Below are 22,925 nucleotides of genomic sequence, written 5' to 3'. Positions count from 1 at the left end.
TTTCTCTGTGTCGCTCTTATATGTCCTAATACCTTTCATACCTCTTGTGTAGCATTTCTAAGCAGAGGGCACCCAAGTGTTAGATTTTGGTAATGGATCCCCCGGTTCTCTCTCTGGGGTCTGTGTAAATTAGGAAATACTGGAGCTATTGGCATGTCACGTAAGAGGCTTTCTAGATAGCCTATCCTTGTCTATCCTTGATAGCTTGTATTTTATGTTGCGGTTGTGTTTTCCTTTGACAGGTGAGTGCCATCTGTGTTGTAGTCACAATATGCCACTGTTTCTAGTGTTGTGTAGGATGTCCCCTAAGTTATTTGCATATTATATGAATTTGCATTAAAGTTGTTGAATTTTTTATGGTCAAGTCACTTCTCTGCTCAGAAATGCACAATGACTTCTTATCCCCCATATCAAATGCATACTTTTTTTGTCTCCTCTGGACTTTACTCCCACTTGTATGTAGCAGGGACCTCAGTTTAAGTCTCTTCAGTCCTTCAAGGCCTGGCCCTTTTCCTGGCTCCTTCAGAAATCTTGACTCTGAGGCCCAATTAATTGTCTTTCTGCTTTGAATTCCTGTAAAGCTTCAAGTCTGTACAACATACTCTTACACCAAATCATATGTTGTCTTGTACTGTTTCAAGCTGGTACATGTGTATTAGTTTTGTCTCCCTCACGAGAATGTAAGCTCCTCAAGGGCAGGGACCATGTCTTAAATTTTTGTATCCACCACAGTGCCTAGCACAGTGCTTGGCACATATGTGCTGAATAAATACTTTGTTTATTGATCAGCAAACTATTACCTGGTATTTTTAACTAAAGAGGGATTGAGGTATGTGCGTGCAAACCTCTAGCTAGTTGCTGAGGCTTATGGTTATCTTAAAGCAGGCTAGAACAAAACCAAACATGATCAAGGGCAGTGGTTTGGTGGTCAGATAAGCCAAGGAGCAACAGTGACCGCCAGCAGCTGGTATGATCATAGTCAGAACGGACACTTCTGTCCACAGACCATCCCAGAGCAGTTAAGAATGAAATGCGTTTAAGAATTCACCTTTTGAGGGGTTGGACCGGGCAGGAGAGAGCAATGGGGGGAGGGAGGAATCTGGACAACTGTAACTGACCAACAATTTTAAAAAATTCACCTTTTGAAATGAGATCAAATATTTGAATAGTTGTCAGCTTGTCATCATCTGCACGTGAAAGCCATTTAACCACAGGATACTTTTATTGTGAAGGGAGACAGATTTCAGACTGCCAGTAATGTGGGGGTTGGGAGGGTAGAGGAAATGTGTGTAACACTGCCGGATGCCAATATAAGATTTTATTTTTCAACTCTTTCAGACTGCAGAATAGCTGGGTTATTAGGCCAGAGGTTATGGATGAGTTGCCTACATAATGGTTTATTTTGTCTGCACCATTAAAAAAAATTTTGGTCCTGGCTGGTGTGGCTCAGTGGATTGAATCGCAGCAGCCTGTAAAATGAAAGGCCGCCAGTTGGGTTCCCAGTCAGGGCACAGGCCTGAGGTGTGTGCCAGGTGCCCCATTAGGGGTGTGCAAAATTTCTCTCCCTCTCTGTCTCCCTGCCCCATCTCTAAAAATAAGTAAAATCTTTAAAAAAAATTTTTTTGAGCCAACATTTAAAATGAACAGATTTCACATGAAAACCATTTTTTTACTTTCCTTGGGGAAAAAAAAAATGGAAGATCTGGCAATAACCAGCCTGCATGGCAGCAAGAGACAGGGAAAGTTCTCTATCAAGATATTATTTCACTCATTATCTACATGGACTCATCATTTGGAACATAAATCTCCATAAGCTTACTCTGGAAATCATACTGGGAAAAAGAACTGAGATCTGTCTTTTACATAGGCAAGGCCTATAATTTGAGAGTTAACAGTTATTGCTATGGTCTAAATATTTGTGCCCCCCTCCCTAAATTCATTTGTTGAAATCCTAATGCCCAGAGTGATGGTATTAGGAGGTAGGGGCCTTTGGGAGGTGCTTAAGTCATGAAGTAGAACCCTCATTAATGGGATTAATGCCTTATGAAAAGGCTCCAGATAGATCCCAATCCCATTCCTTCACAGGACACAGCAAGAAAGCATAAGCCTCCCCCAAAGACATCATGTTGCCTTGATCTTGGGGGGCTTCCCAGCCTCCAGAACTGTGAGCGATTGCTTTCTGTTGTTTGTAAGTCACCTAGCCTGTGGTACTTTGTTTTACCAGCTGAACAGACCAAGACAGATTTTCCTTTTTAGTTTTGGGTTGCCTTTCTAAATATTTAAGGGTAAGAAGTAAAATTTTGTCAATTCTTAAACATATCTGCTGTTAGGGCAACATGTAAATTTTCAGTACTCCTGGTCAGTATACTGTCAGCAACTAGAGGAAAATTACGTCAGACCTTGAGGAAAGGGGAAAGAGGATTTTTAACAGGTTCACAAATATGAGTTGCAAGGAGATGAACTTCACAGGATGTCCAAAGTCCTCCATGTGTGTTGAAGCTTATGATGAATTCTTTGGAAATAATTTCTTGTACACAGAGTGAAGGAGCTGCTTGCCGGTCTTTCTGTGGATTAAAAAATCATCTAAGAGCTTTGAATTTAGGAGGGGATGGAGAAACTAGTTGTAACCTATTTTCCCTGCTAGAGTTCTGAATCTTTTCATTAATTGGCATTTGTGTGACGGGGGTTGGGAAGCACTGTAGAGAACTTCAGAGTCTGGCAGAAATAGTTGGAGAAAAGAAGGGTAAAAACAAAAACCATTTTAGTTTCATTAAACTCCCTCTTTCCTTGCTCGTATTGCAGGAGCAGACCACATCCATTGGGACAGTATTTTCTGAGGAGAATATATGACTGTTACAGGATATATCATATAATGCTTTCCTCTTCAGCAATACAAAATGACCACCAGTGTCCTTTTCAATATTCTAATGTTGTGGCATCTGAAGGACTTTAATCTCAGAGGCTCGGTTTCTTTATCCGAAAATTGGGGATAATATCAGTATCTACTATGTAATATAAATTGTCATGCAGAGGTGTCAAAACGTTTGGCGCCTCTGCGCCACACTGGAAGAAGAGTTGTCTTGGGCCACACATTAAATAAACACTAACGAAAACAAAAAAGTGTCATAACGTTTTAAGTAAATTTATGATTTTGTGTTGGGCCCCATTCGTAGCCATCCTGGGGGCCTTCCAGCCGCAGGTTGGACACCCCTGGCAGAGGATTAAATAATGCAAATGTTTGTGTGTTCCTAACTGATCTTACAAAATTGAGCACTTTCCTTGAAGAACAAGTATTATTGTGGGCAGCAAAGGGGAAATGCGTGTTTACTAGAGTTAGTATTACCAGTACGATAAAACTGAAAGATCGCTTTATTACGCAAGGTGACGGTCTCGTGGAACCGTACACCCGGTCTTTTGCTGTTCTCGCTCGGTGCCTTTACGTTGTTGTACCTCGGGTGCTCTGCTCCCCGCGCTCAGGAAGTGAGAGCCTTCCCAAGCTCCCAGTGCATGCTGGGAGTTGCAGTCCCTTCCTAGAGGCTAGGCGAGGGCGTGAGGTCTTGGGTGGTCGCCGGGAGTCGCTAGCGAGCAGCAGAATAGGGGCGGTGCGTGTTGGCTGGGGGCTCCCAGGAGCTGCGAAGCTGCCTGCCCTCGCTCCTCGCGTGGCCGTGCCCTGCCGATATGCCCGAGGAGGCGGGCTTTCCGCCGGCTAAGAGATTCCGGCAGGGCTTTGGGCCTCCGAGCCACGCCGGGTCCTGCCCTCCCGCGAAGCGAGTGGTAATGCTGCTGAGCGCGGGCGGCGGTGGCGGAGGAGGAGGCCGGCGGCGGCAGCCGCCCCTGGCCCAGCCCTCAGCCAGCCCCTACCCCGAGGCTGTGGAGTTCCAGCGCCGGAGTCTGCCCATCTTCCAGGCCCGGGGGCAACTGTTGGCCCAGCTCCGAAACCTGGATAGCGCCATCCTCATCGGTGAGTAGCCGCGCGGCCAGGTCCTTCCCTGTTCTCGGTTCCTGGCTCTGCGAGCACAGTTTTTCTTAGGTGCGTCTTGCCCCCTTTCATTTGTTTCTACGACGAACCTAACCGCCTTTGCTGGGACAGACCCGGAGAGGGGCGTCGTAGGAGTCGGATAGCCCGGCTCTGGAGGCGCTCACGGCCGGGTGGGAGTGACCGAGATAGTAGGCAGAGACCCACGGTCTGTGTGAAACGGTAGAAGGGCATCCCGGGGGCTTTGGGAACTTACAAGGGTGCTCTGAGCCAGTCGGAGAGAAGGCGGCAGGGGGCAGGTGGTTCCCAAGGGAGATCGCCTGCTGCGTGAGAGACAACGTGGAGGCAAAAAACAGTCCTGCCTGATGGAAAGTACAATAGTAGTTCCTGGTGCACGAACTAAAAGGCAGAGTTGTAATTGGGAACTGATTACAAGGAGCTTTGATCCCCAACGTTTAAGTCAGAGGAGCTTCTGAAGGACCGAGAGGATGAACCTCCAAAGAGAAGAAGGAACCCAGAAGAGCCTATGACCAAAGGAATAGAGTTACAAGGAACAAGAAGAGGGGAATGAACAGATGCAACAATGAGGTCCAGTGATATATGGACCCCAAAAATGCCCACTAGATTCGAACGGAAGGTATTGGTTGTGGATCCCATTGAGTGCTATTTCAGCCCAGCTGTGGGTAGGAGCTGATTTGTCACTGGGCTGAGGATATTGAAGAGGTGAGGGAATGAAGGTAGAGGGAGCAGGTTTCTGTTTTGAAGGCGAGGGGGAAAAGGGGCTGAGAGGAGCTTGCAAGTATGTCTTTGTAGAATGGGTGGAAGAACTCAGTAGAGAGGGAGGCCAAAGATGAAAAGTGGGCACTTATAGAGGTGAGGCCAGGGGGCATGGGGACAGGGGCACTTGGCAACAAAGGCCAGAAGCAGAATTGGTCTTTCATTTAATGAAGAATGTCCAAGAGGCCGGGGGGCTGCAGAAAGGAGGTGAGGGTGGGTGTCACTTCAGAAAAGCTTGCAGGGGGAGGTAGAGGAGATCACATTCGAGGACTTCTCTTTTTCTATGAAATACGCATAGGAGCTCTGCTGAGAGTGGGAGTTTCAGGGCCCCGAGTAGGCCCTTGGGGAGGATGAGGACAGAGGACAGGCTGCAAAAACAAGACAAGGATCAATGGTAGTGCTGGTGCCCAGGTCCATTTGGCCCCACTACAAACTCAGGTCCTCATCTGCACCGTTGGGTTATTTTACTTTATCAATGCTCAGTTGCCTGGCGTAGGAGCAGAAGAGATGGACAGGGAGACATTGATCCAAGTTTGGAGTTTTGCCTGGTGGATTCAGCAGGAGGAGTGCAGAATAATCAAATTCTTAGTCTGTGATCTTGGCTAGAATTGGAAGAATGAGCAGTCAGAGGGGAGAAAATGGAAGAATAATGGGGCTGTAGGAATGTGAGGTCAAAGACGTGTAATTGGAGGAAAGAGGGAAAAGATGTACAGGGTTACTGAATCCTTTGTTCTCAGTAGGTACTGCTAAAAGGAACCCATGAGGGAGAAGATAACATTGGGTGCTTACTGTACACAGGGTGCTTAAGTACATGGAAGAGACAGGCAGCTCTCTGCCCTCCAGAAGCTTCTGGGATTAGAGGAGGATAGAAACGTTTAAATACATGCAGACAGTGTCGGTTGGCCAGCTGAAAGAGGGATGAGCAAGGCACTAAGGAGCACAGTGGAGGCTGCCAGCACAGCCCCAGCGGGGAGAGTTTAGGTCTAGCGCATCCTGTAGAGTTTGCCAGGCAGACATCCTGATAGTGGGGGCAAAGGCCGAGACCAGTGCATGGTGAGGAGTTTGTTATGGCTGCAGTATATGATTGGATGCCCTGTATCACAACATATGAATCTCACTTATTCTTTTGAAAAGTACAGCATTTTAATATTACAATTGTATTTCATTTTATGTTTTTACTCTACCTATTGGTGAATGTTTATATTGTTTCCAGTTTTTTCCTTTCATGAATAAAGTAGAATAAAACATCTTTGAAGCTATATACTTAAGTACATTGTTAATTATTTCCTTAGAATCAGCTCCTGCAAGTGGAATTGCAGGTCAAAGGGTATAAACATTTTAAAGATTTTTCTGATAAATTTGGCCTTCTGAGGAACAATTCCAATTAACACTCTACCTACAGTATTTGTGAGAGTACTGAGCTTCCTATGACTATATCAACTTAGAGTATATTCTTTTGACTTTGATACATTTGTTTGGTGAAATTTGTTTCAGTGTGTATTTAAATGAGACTTTTTTTCTTTTTTAGGGGAAACCGGCTCTGGGAAGACAACTCAGATCCCTCAGTACCTCTATGAAGGAGGGATTGGTCGCCAGGGCATCATTGCTGTGACCCAGCCTCGTCGGGTGGCAGCCATCTCTCTTGCCACTAGAGTCTCAGATGAGAAGAGAACTGAACTTGGGAAGCTGGTACATAATTTCCTTCTGTTTCTTTTTCATTTTTTTAAAGATTTTATTTATTTATTTTTAGAGAGCAGAAGGGAAGGAGAAAGAGAGGGAGAGAAACATCAGTGTGTGGTTGCCTCTCATGTGTACCCCACTGGGGGTGTGGCCTGCAACCCAGGCATGTGCCCTAGACTGGGAATTGAACCAGTGACCCTTTGGTTCACAGGCTGGCACTAAATCCACTGAGCTACGCCAGCCAGGGCTAATTTCCTTCTCTATGAACATTTCTCCCTCCCCTGCCATTTATTTTTCTGAACAGGCTTTCTTATACATAGTGACCTTTTTTCTTGCCACAATCGTTTAGGCCTGTCTCAAAGTTCTTTACCAGTTCCTAAGAGATCAGAGGGTCTGACAGGCTATCAGTCCAATCTGCTTTGCTTTCAAAATCTGTTGGCAAGTTGGATAAATTAGTTGTTTTCCTTGAGTGTTTTTACGACTTCAGTAATCTCTGTTAAATCTCTTAGCTATATGTCTTTCTAGAAAAATTTTAAGCATTTTTTTTAGCATATATGTGGGTATTGAGAATGAGTCCCAGAACTGTATGTAAGTCAAATTTATCTGTGCATATGTGTGTGTTTATGCATTTCACTTAAAAACATCTTAGACATCTTTTCATATTTGTACATAGGTTCACTTGAAACTATTAAGTAGCTGGGATTAAGAGGCTAGTTTTAAATTCTTGATCATGCTTATTATAATTGCAGTTAAAGGTGCATGTCCGTTGTCTCTGTCAGCCACTAGACTGCATGCTGCCGGGGAGCAGGGCAGGCTCGGTGCTGGTCTTACTCACTGTGATAGCACAAGTGCCTGACACAGTGCTGGTTACATAGTGGGTGTTCAACACGTATTTGATGAATGAATGATTTCTCCACACAGGTTGGCTATACAGTGCGCTTCGATGATGTCACCTCAGAAGACACCAGGATCAAGTTCCTGACAGACGGCATGCTTCTGCGTGAAGCAATTTCAGATTCCCTGCTTCGGAAGTATAGCTGTGTCATTTTGGATGAAGCCCACGAACGGACTATCCACACTGACGTGCTCTTTGGAGTGGTGAAGGCTGCACAGAAGAGGAGGAAGGAGCTGGGGAAACTGCCTCTAAAAGTAGGTGCAGCACGCGCGAGGGAGGAGGCCTGCATTTCTTCCTCCGCGTGTTCTCGTTTGCCCCTTCTGCTTCAGAATCATGGACAAAGTTAACCATAATGGGAGTGACACAGGCTTCATCACCTGCTTTCAGACCTTGGGAGGGACGAAGAAAGGCTGTCGCAGTGTTGTTTCCCGTCTTCATCTTCCTTCTCATACCTAGGTGACTGTGATGTCAGCCACAATGGATGTGGACCTGTTCTCTCAGTACTTCAATGGAGCCCCGGTCCTCTACCTGGAGGGTCGGCAGCATCCAATCCAGATTTTTTACACCAAACAACCTCAGCCAGATTACCTGCACGCCGCACTTGTCTCAGTCTTCCAGATTCACCAGGTATGGGAAAGGGCGCCAATTCCCGAAAAGGTCCATGTTACCTTATAGTTGATAGAGTATTCAGCCTTGAAAAGAAAGGCTACAGAATGAAACAGCTGGTGAGCCATGTCATTAAGATGAGTCAGTAGTTGCTTTACCATGTCTGGGTTTTTATCCTTTTCTCAGTATGTCTTACTTTCTTTAAAAATAATTTGACCAGCATCTTATCTCAGCTGAGCCAGAAAACTTCCATAGGTGAGAACAGGAGCTTACAAACATTTTCTTTTTTTTTTTATCATAACCCCCAGTAAGAACCAGCCAGTACACTGAAATAAGTCTTTTGAAACACTGCCTCCTTTGCTACACGTGATGTTTTCTGGTATTTTCTACCTCATAGTAAAAAAAACAAAACAAAACAAAAAAATGGTTGGGCTGTGGGTGGTGTGACCCAGTGGGTTGAGCGCCAGCCTGCAAACTGAAAGGTCACTGGTTCGGTTCCCAGTCAGGGCACAGGCCTGGATTGAGAGCCAGGTCCCTGGTTGGGGGGGTGTGAGAAGTAGACAGTTGATGGTTCTCTTTCATATCGATGTTTCTCTCCCTCTCTTTTCTCCCATTTTCCCCTCTCCAAAAAAATAAATCAAATTAGAAGAGGTGGTATTGACCCAATAATGGGTTGCAATGTAGAATTTTCCTTAAGGAAAACAAACTGTCTTAGAGAAACATTTCAAAGTCTCTTCTCATTTTAGTAAACATTTACTTAAAATTTGAGCAAGTCACCTCTTTTTTGTTCATTCAATTTGTATAAAATTGACTTTTTATACCTTCCCATTAGCTTTCTGAAAAATCTAGAAGCAAACTTTTTAAAATTAATTTTTATTTTAATCTAAGCAATACATGTGCAGTTTGAAGTTTAAAGAGTTAAGTGGTTAATTCCAAAGGCTCCTTAAAAAAAACAGCAGTTACTCTTACTTTCTCATCCCAGATCCTACTCTTCAGAGTAACCACTTTCAATTTTTTAGCTGTTTCCCCTGGATGTTACTTTCATATTTCTAAAATAACCTGTTGACATTGGTATGAGGCATTATATGTTAATTTCTTACCATGGTGGATGAGGATTTAGAATTACCCCTCCTCTACCTCACTTCTGCCCTTCATCCTCTCAACATAGTTATATCACAATGTGTTTTAATCAAGTATCAGTATTTACAATATCATGTCCCTACATTGCTAGCAGTGCACCACCTCAGTGCCTCATTCCTGGCACACACAGTTGTGTAAGTTTTCTATGTATGTATGGCTCATTTTTCCCCAATCCAAAGTCTGTCATATGCCAATCATGAATATTTGTTAGGTGTTCAAAGCTATTCCACTTTCCCAGAGTCCTTTATGCTGCTTTTCTGCTCAGCATAGGCTGCTCTCTTGGGCTTCTGTGTAGTTGTCATCCTGGCTCTCCCCTTTGCCATCTTCCTGTGTTGAACCCCGTTATTGTACCCTTTGTGGTCCCTGCCTCCTGGCTCATTGGATAGAGAGGGGACCTGGGGGCTTTAACCACACTATACTCAGACTTGGAGCCAATCCCTGGGTTTTTGCCCTCCCACAACCCACGTCTGCATTGCACCCAAGTCCTGAGCCTTTCTGGCTTCTCCAGGGAAATGGGTACATCTCTTGTCACTGTTCCCTTTAGGCGGCACCCAGGTTGGAATTTCCTTGACCCAGCCAAGTCATTCACGCCCTCCCCCCACCATTCCATCTTTCAGCAATGGGTTGAAACTTCCGTTCTTTTCTTCCATTGTCTTTGTCTTTCTGGGCTTATACCTTTGTTGTCATCTTGATAGTATTTGAAGAAGAAGGTCAATCTGCCTTGTTTAACTTACTTCCAAAAGCCAACTTGAGGTGAGGCTTTTTCATGAGTGATGGCTGCAGGTGCTTTCAGGTTAAGTGGTGGCTTTGATGAGTCCTCCCACTGATGATGTTTTGAGACTGTTTTAGGTTATATCCTGTCTATGTGTACCTCTGAACTTTTCTCCTGTTGCTACTGGGCTAAGAATACATGTACACACAAATATATATTTATATATTTACATATATACATATACTCACAATTAAACATTTTTTCAATTGTTTTGTCATCAAGCACTTTACAAATACATCTGAGCAGACTTTAAAGAAAGATTAGGTGAATGAGTGTGTTAACTAACACTTGGCTGTTCTTCCATTTGCAATAGTAATCCCTCTTTAACTGTTTTATAGGAAGCCCCTTCTTCTCAGGACATCCTGGTGTTCCTCACTGGTCAGGAGGAAATCGAAGCAATGAGCAAGACCTGCCGAGACATTGCAAAGCACCTCCCAGACGGCTGCCCCTCCATGCTGGTCCTGCCCCTGTACGCCTCCCTGCCCTACGCCCAGCAGCTCCGTGTCTTCCAGGGGGCCCCAAAGGTGAGTGCACCACCTGCTCTCCCTGGGGGGTCCTGTAGGTATGCCTTTCAGCAGACTCCAGATATCAACTGTATGGGACAGGGTGTTTAGGCGCCCGATACACAGCTGAAAAGCTGCGGGAATATAATAGCTACAATGCAGCTTGCTCATGTCAAGAACAGGGAAACAGTAGTCGGGATGGGGGAGAGTACGCAGGCAGCCGCTGAAGGGTAAATGAGTGACTCCTGTAAGGTCCAGCGCAAAAAGCCATGCGTGTCCATGCGGGCGTTTACTGGGGGCTCGTACTGTGCCAGGCACTGCTGGCATTTCATACGCACTGTCTCGTCCTCTCAAGGGCTGGCAGGGTAGGTTATGGTCCCATATTACAAACACTGAGGCCCAGAGAAGTGAGTGACAGTTGCGCAAGGAGCACTCAGCAGGTGCCTGGCCCAGCCCACATCTGCCCGCTTCTGAATCTTGGGCCTGTCCTGCTATATTTCATCGCCTCAAAATAAGCTTTTAAGACTGGAACATCCCCCCTCTCCCGGCCAGTTTAATGACCAACCATCAATATTAATAACTGTCATTAATAACAAAGTTATCTTTTCTTGATCATGAGTGAATTATGGAAATTAATGGTGAGGAATATGTTTTAAAATTTCTGAATCATATGTGTGTCATACGGCTTTTGGTTTTCTTCCTCCTTTTAGGGCTATCGCAAAGTGATCATTTCAACCAACATCGCTGAAACCTCCATAACCATTACAGGAATAAAATATGTAGTTGACACGGGCATGGTTAAAGCAAAGAAGTATAACCCTGGTGAGAATTTGTAGCTCATGATGTCTCTTCTGTGTGTAGTGAGCAACCCTTGAGATCCCTGAAGTCCCACAGCTTCCCCGTAGTGGGCGTTTCATGTGTTTGTAACTAACTGAGACAGGTAGCAGGCAGCCACAGCGAGACTGTCCAGAATCAGGTCCAGGAAGGAGACCTGAGGCAGGAATGTGAGACAGGGAGGTAGTGTAGAAAGAGAAGGCGAGGTTTAACAAACTCGGGAGCCAAGAGGCTGCGGAACGAGGGTCTGAAACCCTGCCTGCAGTTGGGTGAGAATGGTGGCACTAGGACAGAGGTAGCCAGATCCCACGTCAAAGGCTGTCATCAGTAGTAATATTTGAGCGTGGCCAGATTGAGCTCTGGGTCTCCCAGGATGCCCTAGGCTGGGTGGGACACTAGCTGTTTCCTGAGAATGTGCAGTGGGAAGCTTGCTTCGGTCATTGTTCTTCATGTCTGTCGTGTGCCTTGCTTTATTCTGCAGAGGAATCGAGGCAGCTGAAATTATCACTCCCGTATGTTTAATTGAAATGCACTACTCTTAGAACATGTGAAAAGGCTTGGTTCTCCAGTGCCTGACACAGAGTACTCCTTTAGCAAGAAAATTTGTCTCATTTGCTCCTAGGAGTGACAACATCAAATTGTCTCTTCAATATTGGAGGTGGAAGGGAGGATACAGTGTACAGTGACTGGAGGCGTCTCATTTCTGAGCCATTGACAGATAGGGTGACAGTCATCCTAGTTTGCCGGAGACTGTCCTGGTTTTATCACTGAAAGTCCCAAGTCCTGGGCCAGTCGTGGTGGTTGTCACCCTATGTTTGAAGCCAGACCTGAATTTGCTCTCCTGGCCCCCTGCTATGAGCATAAAGTTTTTTTGATGTTATAATAACAGATTTCATGCATTGTCCACTGCAAGGCATCGTTTCACTGCAAAACAGTCTGGTTTTGTGCTTTGCGATTTAGCCTTGGGTTTTTCGGGACTCGTGTATTGCAGAAAGGACCCCTGGTGTTCTAAGGAGTGCCTCTTTTCGGCCACACTGTAGAAACAGGTCGGGTGATGAGCGAAGCACTAATGTGGGGCATTCTCCCTCCAGACAGTGGCCTGGAAGTGTTGGCTGTGCAGCGGGTGTCAAAGACCCAGGCCTGGCAGCGCACAGGACGCGCTGGCAGAGAGGACAGTGGCATCTGTTACCGGCTCTACACAGAGGATGAGTTTGAGAAGTTTGAGAAGATGACCGTGCCGGAGATCCAAAGGTGGGCCCAGGGTGCTCCTGCATCCCTGCCGTTTGTCCCCCCATCTCCCTTTCCTGCTTGCTCAGGTCTTCCCAGAGCTACAGTTCTAACACTCCTCAGTGGATGGTTCTGACTCACTGGCTGGAGGACCAAGACAAGTGAACAACGCACATCTCTCACAATTCGTAGGTGTAACCTGGCAAGTGTGATGCTGCAGCTGCTAGCAATGAAGGTCCCCAACGTGCTCACCTTTGACTTCATGTCCAAACCGTCTCCAGGTGAGTGGACTCTTCAGTGGAGTGGAAGGCGTACAAGTAGACACACAATAGCACATGGACTCTGAAAGGTATTTTAGAGGCCTCCTTTGGTTCAACCTGGTGGAGCAACACTGACTGCCAGAGAAGTGCCTCGGGACCATGAACGGGTGGGCGCGGAGCCATCCGCGCCTTCCCAGGGCAGAAACAGTGGCTTCCTGCAGGGACTGTCAGTTGGCTCCTTGACCACAGGAGCCACTGAAAGTAGTCGAGGCGGTCCGTGGGTTATGCAGAGATTGTACTTCTGCCAGCAAATGGTCTGAAAAGATCAAGTCCATTTCTTTGTTTTTGACTAGAATTTGATCAGTTCCGGCCCTTCATTGGTCTCTCCATGAGGAGGCAGTAATTGGAATCTTCCTAATGATGGTAGCTTTAGCACTTGGCATCTCTTCAATACATGATTTTCCTTTTGTTTTTCTTACTTCTCCTTATTAAGTGAAGAAATTCAGTTTCTTTTAAAGTAACAATTGATGAGTATATAAGGGTCCCACCCCTGATCTTCATCCCTAAAGTTTCCCATCCCTAAAACAACCTCATGACCATGTTCTCGTTGCCTTCTAGAGAAAATGTGCACATGTAATTATATGTAGTCTCTTTTAAAACGGTAATGGCAATACACACTGCACTGTACTACAGGTATTTTTTTTCCAGTTTTATTGAGCTATAGTTGACATATATCGCTGGGTAAGTTTAAGGTGAACAACGTAACAATTGGCCTTACATAGAGTATGAAATAATTACCTCTTACAAGTTTAGTTAGCATCTATCATCTGATGTAGATACAGTAAAAAGAGAAAGCAAAGAAAGAAAAGAAAAATACTGTATTTTTCTTCATTGCTAAGTTCCTGCACACAAAGGAAGAGCACACATGTAAGGCAGAGGGAGCAATGCACCCCTTCCCCGCACACCTAGACCACTCCCTGCGACTCGCTCCCTTCCCACTCCCTCAAGGTGATCACCCTCCCACGTTTTGTTTGTAGTTCTCTTGCTTTTCTATACTGTGTTACGCTTTGGATGTGTATCCCTGAACAATGTGGTATTTTTATTCGCACGTTTATGTGTCAGTCTTCAGTAACTTTCCTTTCTCATACATTCTGTTCCATGAGGTTTATCTGTGTTGATGCGTTTTCACCACTGAATGTTGTACCATTCTATGAATAAAGCAAAATGCACTTCCCTGCTTTCATGTTGACTGAGACATTTGCACATTGCTCTCTGCACCTTTTACAAATTGTGTCCTCTCAGAATGAATAAGTTATTACATCGTAGGAGTGCTTTTTTATTCTTTAATAGGTGATGCACTTACATGGTTCAGGGTTCGCAAAGCATAAAAGAGTGACCAGTAAGCAGTGGCCCTCTCGCTGGGGGACCCTGGTGGGTCCATGGTTGTGTGTGCATTTCTGGAGCTACAGGTCCCTGTTCTTTATATGAGCACATCTGTAGGTGACTTCTTTTCTATTTATTTAAAAGTTTTTTTCTTTGTGGGTAAAATTCTTAAGTGTGACATTGCTGGGTTTGAAATTTATGTACAGACTGCCAAATTATAGACCACTCTTTCAAAAGGGAATTGGACTGAAGACAGTGATGTGCCATTAACAGCTTTGAAAGGATGTTGGGGGCAGTGGTCGTTGTGATTTTTGCTGTGGTTTGATCAGTTGTCAAGTTAGCAGAAGCTCCCAGAAATACTGAACTAGTTGCAACCTCTTTCTTTGATTTTTGACTCCTTTTTATGTCTCTGTTTCTTTAGACCATATTCAGGCGGCCATTGCCCAACTGGACCTGTTAGGTGCTCTTGAGCATAAGGATGACCAGCTTTCCCTGACTTCAATTGGAAGAAAGATGGCAGCATTTCCTTTAGAACCCAAATTTGCCAAAGTAAATGATGCCCTCTTTTCAGTCCCCTTTCTGTACATTACAGGTTAGCCATCCCAAAGTAGACTCCTAAACCCAGTGCTTCTGGATTAATCTTCACTATTCTCCTAAATAATTACCCACTCTGGCTTTGTGTCTAACACTGATTTATGTTCTGTGTGGAATTAGAACTCATACTAAATCATTAGCCCAACCCACAAGGAATTTGGAATCCTGCAGAGAAGGCGATCATTTGTTTTACAAAAAAGTCAAGTAACATTAACACACAGTCATGGTTTTAGAAACATCTGCCCTTTAACACCTTAGAAGGGAAGCTGCGAAAGCAATATACAGAAATACTGTGTGCAGAAGCTAGGAGGAAGTCTGTTTAATGCAGTTTTTAATTTTGATTTGCAGACCATCCTCCTGTCCCCCAAATTTCACTGTACGGAGGAGATACTGACCATTGTCTCCCTGCTGTCTGTGGACAGTGTTCTCTACAACCCTCCCTCCCGGCGGGATGAGGTGCAGGGTGTCCGGAAGAAGTTCATATCCAGTGAGGGCGATCACATTACCCTGCTCAACATCTACCGGGCCTTCAAAAACATAGGCGGAAATAAGGTGAGCCTCGTGTCCTTCCTCTTCTCAAGCGATGCTTCTTTTCGGGCGTATGGACCTTCCTTTTTGGCTGAATCATCTAATGAGCCACAAAAAGAATGTCAGACGTCATTTTAGAGACATCTGCATGTAGGGACAGTATCAGGGAAGAAATGTGATGCCTGCCTTTCACTCTGCTTGTGTTTAACTCGTGCTTAATGTGGGCAAGTTAGTTCAGTACTTAGTGACCAGCCTGTTAGCTCAAGACGGGGTTTTCTCCACCTGCCTCTGTCTTTGTAGTAGTTTTTGCTTGTATGATATTTCAGTTGTTTGGACCAAGATGAAAAATGGCAATATATTGTTTGATTTATGAGTATAATCAGTAATTGTGCCATAGTGTGCATGATTTAACCTTGTATTTTAATGCAGCTACTTTAAAAAAAAAAAGCCCCCACCCACATTTCACAGTTGTGAACATTTTGCTCTGTCTCTCCCTGTGTAACCACCGTCCTGATGCTGGAGTGTGTTCCCACGGCTGAGGGCATCCTTTCTCTTCATTGGATGCTACAGACATTTTCTTCCACTGCCCTTTTGCAGCTTGTTTCCACTTCCAGCACTACAGTGAACGTCTGTGGAAGTCCCCTTGTGCACGAGGGGGAGCATTTCTCGAGGGTCGACACTCAGAAGTGGACCTGTTGGTCCTGGGTGGCTGCATCCAGCTTTACCAGGCTAGTGTGTGGCTCCCCGAAGTGGTCGGCACCTCTCTTCTCCCCATAGTAACGTGTAAGAGTTTCCATTTCCACACCCATTTCCACCGCTTGGTTGAAATGACTTTAATTTTTGCCAAATCGGTGGATGTAAAATAGTATCTCAGCTGTTTAAGCTACTTTGCCTTGATTTCTCAAGAAACAGAATCCTTATATAAGTTTATTGGTTACTGGTCATTCCTAGTAAATCATCTGTGAGTTGCCTGTTCATAGCCTTAGTCCATTTTCTACTGGATAGTTGGTCTTTTTCTTACTGACTACTGACTTATAGAAGGGTTTCATGTGTTTTTTTTTTTTAATGTATTCTGGGGTTAGTTGCCTTTATTAGGTGTAGTGATGCAAACATCTTAGTCTGTAGCATTTTCATGGTGACTCGACATAAGAAAACTTTGAGTTTTAGTTTCGTTTAAATTATTAATATATTTCCTTATGGCTTATACTTTTTGATACAAAGATATTTTTGTGTAGTTTTGGCAACTGAAGTTTTCCCTCTAAATTCAACTATGTTCTAAAAAATTATGTTATTTTCACTATAGAAATGAGAGGATTGTGATATCTCTTTTTCTCTTTTCAGGACTGGTGCAAAGAGAATTTTATCAACAGCAAGAATATGATGCTAGTAGCTGAAGTCAGAGCACAGCTAAGGGATATCTGCTTAAAGGTATTTTTTTCTTTCCAGTTATTCCTTGGGGGACTGTCACTTTTTTCCAGGTGAAAAAATCTTAATTGCTTATAGTTAGTGATTACAAAAGAAACTCTTGTTGCAGAAAATTTAAAAATAAGGAAGAAAGTAAAAATTATCCAGAACTCTACCTCACCATTTTGGTCTGTTTCCTTATATCCCTGCTTTTAAATGTTTTTCACAAACTTAGTTACATTGTATATAATTTATATTCAGTTTATGTAAACTTTAAAAGTGTTTTACAATGTTACGAGAATTTGTCCTCAATTTTTTTTTAAGTAGGAACATGTTTATTATTTTCAGAATGCATAAGTAGTGTATAATAATTACAAATTGATACAGTGCAGAAAATAGTGATATATAATGCAGAAAATTTCAGTCTCCCATAATCCTGCCCCTCCAAAGATAAATTTCTGTTAACAGTCTGGTGTAAATCCTCCTAGAATTTTTTCCTCTGTGTGTGTACATACACATGGATACATATATAAAACTTTCTTCAGAAAATAAATATGAGTCCAGGCTGGATAGCTCAGTTGGTTAGAGTGTCGTCCTGATGCACCAAGGTTGCAGGTTCGATCCCCGATCAGGACACATACAAGAATCAACCAATGAATGCATAAATAAGGGGAATGACAAATTGATGTTTCTCTAAAGTCAATCAATAAATTTTTTTAAAAAATATGATACGCATTTTGTTTGTAACTTGCTTGTTCCCACTTGGTAGACTTCTTGAATACCTAATGGGTCTGGACTGTCTTTCAATGTCTGTATGTGTGTATCTCATTCTTTTTAGTAGCTTCATAGCATTTCATTGTGTCTACTACACTTTACTTAACCAAGCCCCTGATGGTGGTGGGTTAGGTTCTGTCATAATGACCTTCTTCCTACATAGCATATGTGATATGTGTGTGTGGCCTGGTGCACGTAGAATGAATGATGAATTCATGGATGGTGAATTTAGGTCTTGATAGTTATTGCCAAATCATCCACCAGAAAGTTTTCTGTTAGCTTACATTCCCTCTTAGAGTACGTGATTGTATGACACTCCGCATTGTACCTCAGAGGTGGAGGTAGTTAGCTGTAGGACTCTGGGCGTCCTGGAGGTGGTGATACTGAGCTACTGACAGATGAGGAGTTAGTGTCTCATCAGGCCAGGATTAGCTGATTGCAAAGAACAAAACACCCTGAACTACCTTAAAAGGGAAAAGGGGGGTATGAGGCACCTGTGAGATCCTCTGGGCCAAAAATAGTCCAGCCCCACAGGGACTGGAATGAGGACCCAGATAAGGCCATCAGGAGCAAGGGCAGCTTTCTCTGGGCCTGCCTGGCCTCTTGTTTTGGCTGCTTGCTGCATGCTTCCTTCCCGCTTCTCACCTTCTGCCTTAGCACACAAGTGACTGCTTTCCCTTGCCTCCCACTCAAAACTCTAAGAGGGATTGCCTGGATTTCCCACGCTCAGACTGCAAAAGACTGGAAGGGAGAAGCTGGCCAGTGTGGGTCAGGCAAGTGTGTACCACTGGTTGGTTCAGCTGTGGCCTGGGATATAAGGCGATGTGACCCGTTCAGCAGGGGTAGTGGGGCCAAGAGGTTGAGGACTGACACTTGCACTGTGGAGCCAGTGGGTGGTCCGTCCCTAGGAGTGCACGTGTGAAGGCACCCGCAGGGAACGGGCCTAGGAAAGAGAAGGCAGTTGAGTTTGGAGGACCCCAGGATGCACAAGGAGGGCTTCACAATTGGAGGCTCACATTGCTTTGCCAGGAGCAGTAGAGACAGTGAAGGCTTTTCAGTGGCAAGAACGACTGGAGTTGTGCTATGGGAAGACTATTTGGTGGCACTATGTGAGATGGATCGGAGGAGGAGACGATCATGTAGTCAAAGTCAGAGGGAAAGGCCTCTCCCTCCTGGAACATCCTGGCAGATAATTCCACGAGGGGGCAGGTGTTGGATCACATAACCTGTCTGTGGTTTGGCACCTTCCATGCCTGTCTCTCTCCTGGTCCTTACTGGCCCGGGCTGTGGTTTTCCTGTTTTCAGTCCACTCTCCTTCAAACACGCCTCTTACCCTGCCTGGGCTGATCCCTAAGGCATTTGAGAAAAACAGCCCTGACTGGCAACATCTACTTTGTTAGGCTTGCAGTGTGGGCTGCGTTGGAGGGGCAGTTGCTCCAAGTGCTACACAGTGCTGAGCAGCATTTATGTTTGGGGTCTTTTCCAATTCTCGCTTCCTCCTGAAACAGATGTCAATGCCGATCATGTCATCTCGAGGGGACATGGAGAATGTCCGCCGCTGCCTGGCTCACAGCCTCTTCATGAGCACCGCTGAGCTTCAGCCGGACGGTACCTATGCCACCACAGACACTCACCAGCCCGTGGCCATCCACCCCTCATCCGTCCTCTTCCACTGCAAGCCCGCCTGCGTCGTGTACACTGAGCTGCTCCACACCAGCAAGTGCTACATGCGAGACCTCTGCGTGGTGGACGCCGAGTGGTTGTACGAGGCCGCCCCAGAGTACTTCCGGAGGAAGCTGAGAACCGCCAGAAACTGAGCCACCCTAGGCCACTGCTGAAACTGCCAGGACCGGGAGCTGGGACGACAGCTGTCCCCGCAGCAGACTTCCAGCCTGGCACCTAGTGAGGTGGCAGATTTTAATGTAATGGAACATGCCCGACTTCCTGGAGCTTGCACATGTCTTTCTTTAAACTTCTAAGACTGAACCACGTAGGTGTGTTCCTACCATTTATACCTTTGAAACATCAAAATTATGCTTTTGGTTCTTGCTGGGTGACTTTGGGTGACCTAGTTAACTTCTGAGCCTCAGTTTCCTCATGTGCCAAATGGGGGTAATAATACTTGTGGGGTTGGAGTCCTGAGGTTTGGAGAACATGGAAGTACCCAGAGCTGTGCAGCCCATGGTGAACATAAAATGAACTGTTGGCTTGATGTTACTGCTTTTTACATGATGTGAATTGAGTAAAACAAAACCCCCAAAATTCTCAAGACTAAGGGGGACTTTCTAGAAGGGGACCATAGGAGGTCACAGAGCTCAGATGTTGTCCTTGGATCTATTTTAATGTCTATCTGTAAGAAGTTTTGAAATAGAAAGCCTAAGAGATTGACATCGGTAGAAGTTTCAGGAGGGAGGCGCTGTTGGTGCTCACCTCAGCGGCTGGCCTCCCCGAGGGGACCTCCTCCTCAGGGAGCGGCCCCCTGCTGCCTCCAAGCAGCGGGCAGTAAAGGAGCACTCGCAGGTTGCTGAGCTGTGTATCTTCGGCCTTGGTGCTTCTGTGACAGGTGGCCTCACCTGTCCTTCCAGGAGACATGGAAGTTTCCTGGGTGAACGTTCCTTGGTATCTTCTAAATCACATCAAGTATAAATGTGGGAAACTGACCTTGGAGGGCGATGGCCTCCCGCATACTCAGTTGCTACTTTTCTCTGTAACTGGGTCCACATAAATGAGTGAGTGTGAGGAATGACTCAGTGCCACATTTCAGCCATTTCTCTTCTGGCAGGGTCCCTGGTGAGAGGGCTGGTGGGGGAAGTGAGGAGAAACAAGTGGTCCACAGGAACCAGACAGCATTGATTGGCTCATCCCGGCCGCCACATCTGGTGTTTATATTCTAGCATCTTATTAATTATCTTTTTCCTTGAGACTTGGGGACAACTTGGCTTTGTTATTTCCTAACTCTACCAATCATCATTCTCTAACCCTTAAGTTTCTAAGTTTCTACATTTTTCAGAGGGAATTAGAGGGTATCCATGGTCTTCCTATTTTTTTTTATTTTTTTTTTTGAGAAGGGAAAAGGCATCAAAGGTTCTCCTTAGCTATTTAATTATCAAAGACAGATGAATGTCTTATCCTAGAAGCAGCCAAGATTTACCTCTTTTAATGTCCTCAACTGGCTTAAACACATATGTAGTATTTTGGTCATTATTTAACGAAGTGAATCATGCAGTTTAGGTGCAAAGGGCCAAACTGAGAGACCTTCAGAAACAGCAGTCTCTTCACTCCGCAGCCAGGGAACTCTTCTCCGGGACTAGCTTGTGGGGGCTCCGCACTCCGGGCCTCATCCCTCCAGGTCTGCGCGTGTCAGGTCTGGCTCAGGCTTCCCAGCACTAGCTGTGGCCCTGGGAAGCCAAGCTTTTATCTAGTGGGGGTAATAATCAGGGCACTTGTGATTTAATTCTATTAGAAATATTTGTGTTTAGGACAAATTGGATTCAACAGATTTTATATACCCTATCAGCGATTTTCAACCTTTTTCATCTTATGGCATATATGAACTAATTATTAAAAATTCTGCAGCACACCAAAAAATATATTTTTTGCCGACCTGACAAAAATATAGGTATAATTTTTTTTGTTATACCTATTCGTTGGTTGTTGGCTATTGACCTATTTTTTTTTATTTTTTATTTTTTTTATTTTTTGCGCGTGACAGCATGAGGGAAAAGAGGTCAGTACCCCTGACTAGTCAGGTACTATTTAAAAATTCCTGTGGCACACCAGTTGAAGATGGTTGCCCTATTGTATTGAAAACCTTTTACTTTTAGCTGGTTCTTCCTCAGATTGACTTGTTTTTACTGTTACTGACTTTCTGAAAAGTTTTTCAGATGGTTTTTAAAATGTATTTTTCTCATTTATTTAAGAGGCCTAGGATGTTCAGCCTGACTTGGTACAAGAAAATACTGTATTTTTAATAAAAATTTCATCATGCTGGTAAAATTTTGGGAATGGGGTGATTTATCATGTTCCTTAGCAAAATCTCTCTCCTGGGGCAAGTAAAACTTAGAATAACTTGTGTCCAATGTAAGTTCCTAAAGAGTTTCTGGAAAATACCTATTTTTCTGAGGAGGAATAAAGGATAAATAGCTTTTAAGTAAATGTAAATAGCTTCTAATTAGCTTTAGTGTTTGATGTTTCTGTACAGAAATATGTTTTTCACTGTAACATTCTAGTAGAGTTTTAATACAGTAGTTTTTTATTGGGCTTTTTAAAAAGTTAATTTTTAACATAGCTGCTCAGGGATTCAATCAGACTGGAAAACCCATTCTGAGTCCTAGAAATAAATGGTTATTTACATTGACCTGCAGGGGATAGTACATTTTAAACTTAAAGAAAGTTAAATGTTTCACAATGATGTCGCAATATAATTTTGAGCTCTTTTTCAATTATTAAAGTCTCTAATGGTGTGACACCTCTTTTTCTCTCTGTGAAATTTATACCTAGCTGAATCACTAGCTCCCATGAGCAGCTTCATGTAAATAAATGCACTCCAAGCAGATTGCATGCCTCAGGTGTTGATTTTCTGTATCTAGTGATCTTGGAGTGTGGGACAGCAAGAGCAATGCAGATTTCATCACAGGGAAAGAACTGTAATCTTCTTTCCTGCCAACACCTGGTCCTTGTTAAAAACCCTTAATGTTGCATCTCTGCTGGTTATAAAAAGATGCCAGAATGAAGACGAGTTTTTGCTCTGGGGGTTAAACTTTTTATGCACTGTGATACATACATGCATTTAATCCAGCTATCGAGAACTGCTTGGAACTGTGGCTAGGCAGCTAAGGCTCCATTCCAAGAGCATATATGGGAACACTACGCCTGTGAGGAAGCAAGGGTTCGGTTATATTTTATTGGCTCAGAATATGATAACTTATGAGGGGAAAAACAAGTTGGTTCAGGTTTATGTTGTATTTTGAAAATCTAGTTTTGTTCAGATAGACATAGCTCTATAGAAACATCAGTTCTTGTATACAATGCTCAAATTTGCACATGACTGTCAATCCATTAAAAGTGAATTTTGTACATGATATGTGACTTTCTTGGGTCTCCTTTTCCTTATTTACAGAAAGCTGTTCAGAATATATTAAGTAATAATTTTATCTTTGCCACTAATTCGGAAAGGCTTACTTTCTTTGTACCTTATTATATATATCCTGTGTGTCCTGGTAAGGTAGGAACGTCGGTTCTTAACCTAAATCTTGATGTAAGTCATGGCCTCTTACCTCCAGAGAACTATTGCCCCATCAGAACCTGAGAGCAAGGCAGGAGAGTTATGGAGAGGGAAGGTCGCAGGAATTAACCAGGGATCCTGCCGTTTAGGAGCCCCCGGGCTGGTGGGGTGAGTGGAGGCTGCCAGGTAAGCCAGCAGTGCCACGAAGTCTCTCCCGCGGGGAGAATAAAGCACAGGGGCGGTTGGGACGTTCCAGGAACGTATCTTAAGAGAGGATCTTGAAGGCTGGCCTTTAGGTTGTTGGGGCCGGCAGGACTGCATTCCATGAAGTCACAGAAAGCCTGATGT

The 22,925-nt window shown here is 44.3% G+C and overlaps 1 protein-coding gene across 1 annotated transcript; it reads left to right on the top strand.

Moving 5' to 3' along the window:
* Nucleotides 1-3,574: 3,574 nt before the first annotated feature.
* On the top strand, nt 3,575-20,422 carry DHX33 (DEAH-box helicase 33). Its single transcript, XM_054575845.1, has 12 exons — nt 3,575-3,961; nt 6,282-6,442; nt 7,355-7,582; nt 7,785-7,955; nt 10,185-10,370; nt 11,060-11,171; nt 12,275-12,434; nt 12,603-12,691; nt 14,475-14,602; nt 14,996-15,199; nt 16,517-16,603; nt 18,862-20,422. Exons 1-12 carry the CDS (start codon nt 3,679-3,681, stop codon nt 19,168-19,170), a joined length of 2,118 nt encoding a protein of 705 aa, XP_054431820.1. The 5' UTR covers nt 3,575-3,678; the 3' UTR covers nt 19,171-20,422.
* Nucleotides 20,423-22,925: the final 2,503 nt, after the last annotated feature.

This window comes from Pteronotus mesoamericanus, unplaced genomic scaffold (assembly GCF_021234165.1).
Source record: "Pteronotus mesoamericanus isolate MK-2021 breed Mesoamerican mustached bat unplaced genomic scaffold, CSHL_Meso_final contig_317, whole genome shotgun sequence".
NCBI lineage: Eukaryota > Metazoa > Chordata > Mammalia > Chiroptera > Mormoopidae > Pteronotus > Pteronotus mesoamericanus.
This window is presented reverse-complemented; position numbering and strand designations above follow the sequence as displayed.

Excerpts from the sequence above, each read along its gene's own strand:
- DHX33 (XM_054575845.1), top strand. The coding sequence starts at position 3,679 with ATGCCCGAGGAGGCGGGCTTTCCGCCGGCTAAGAGATTCCGGCAGGGC. Across the intron at positions 12,692-14,474 it reads CATGTCCAAACCGTCTCCAG|ACCATATTCAGGCGGCCATT; the intron begins GTGAGTGGACTC and ends CTGTTTCTTTAG. Across the intron at positions 16,604-18,861 it reads TAAGGGATATCTGCTTAAAG|ATGTCAATGCCGATCATGTC; the intron begins GTATTTTTTTCT and ends CTCCTGAAACAG.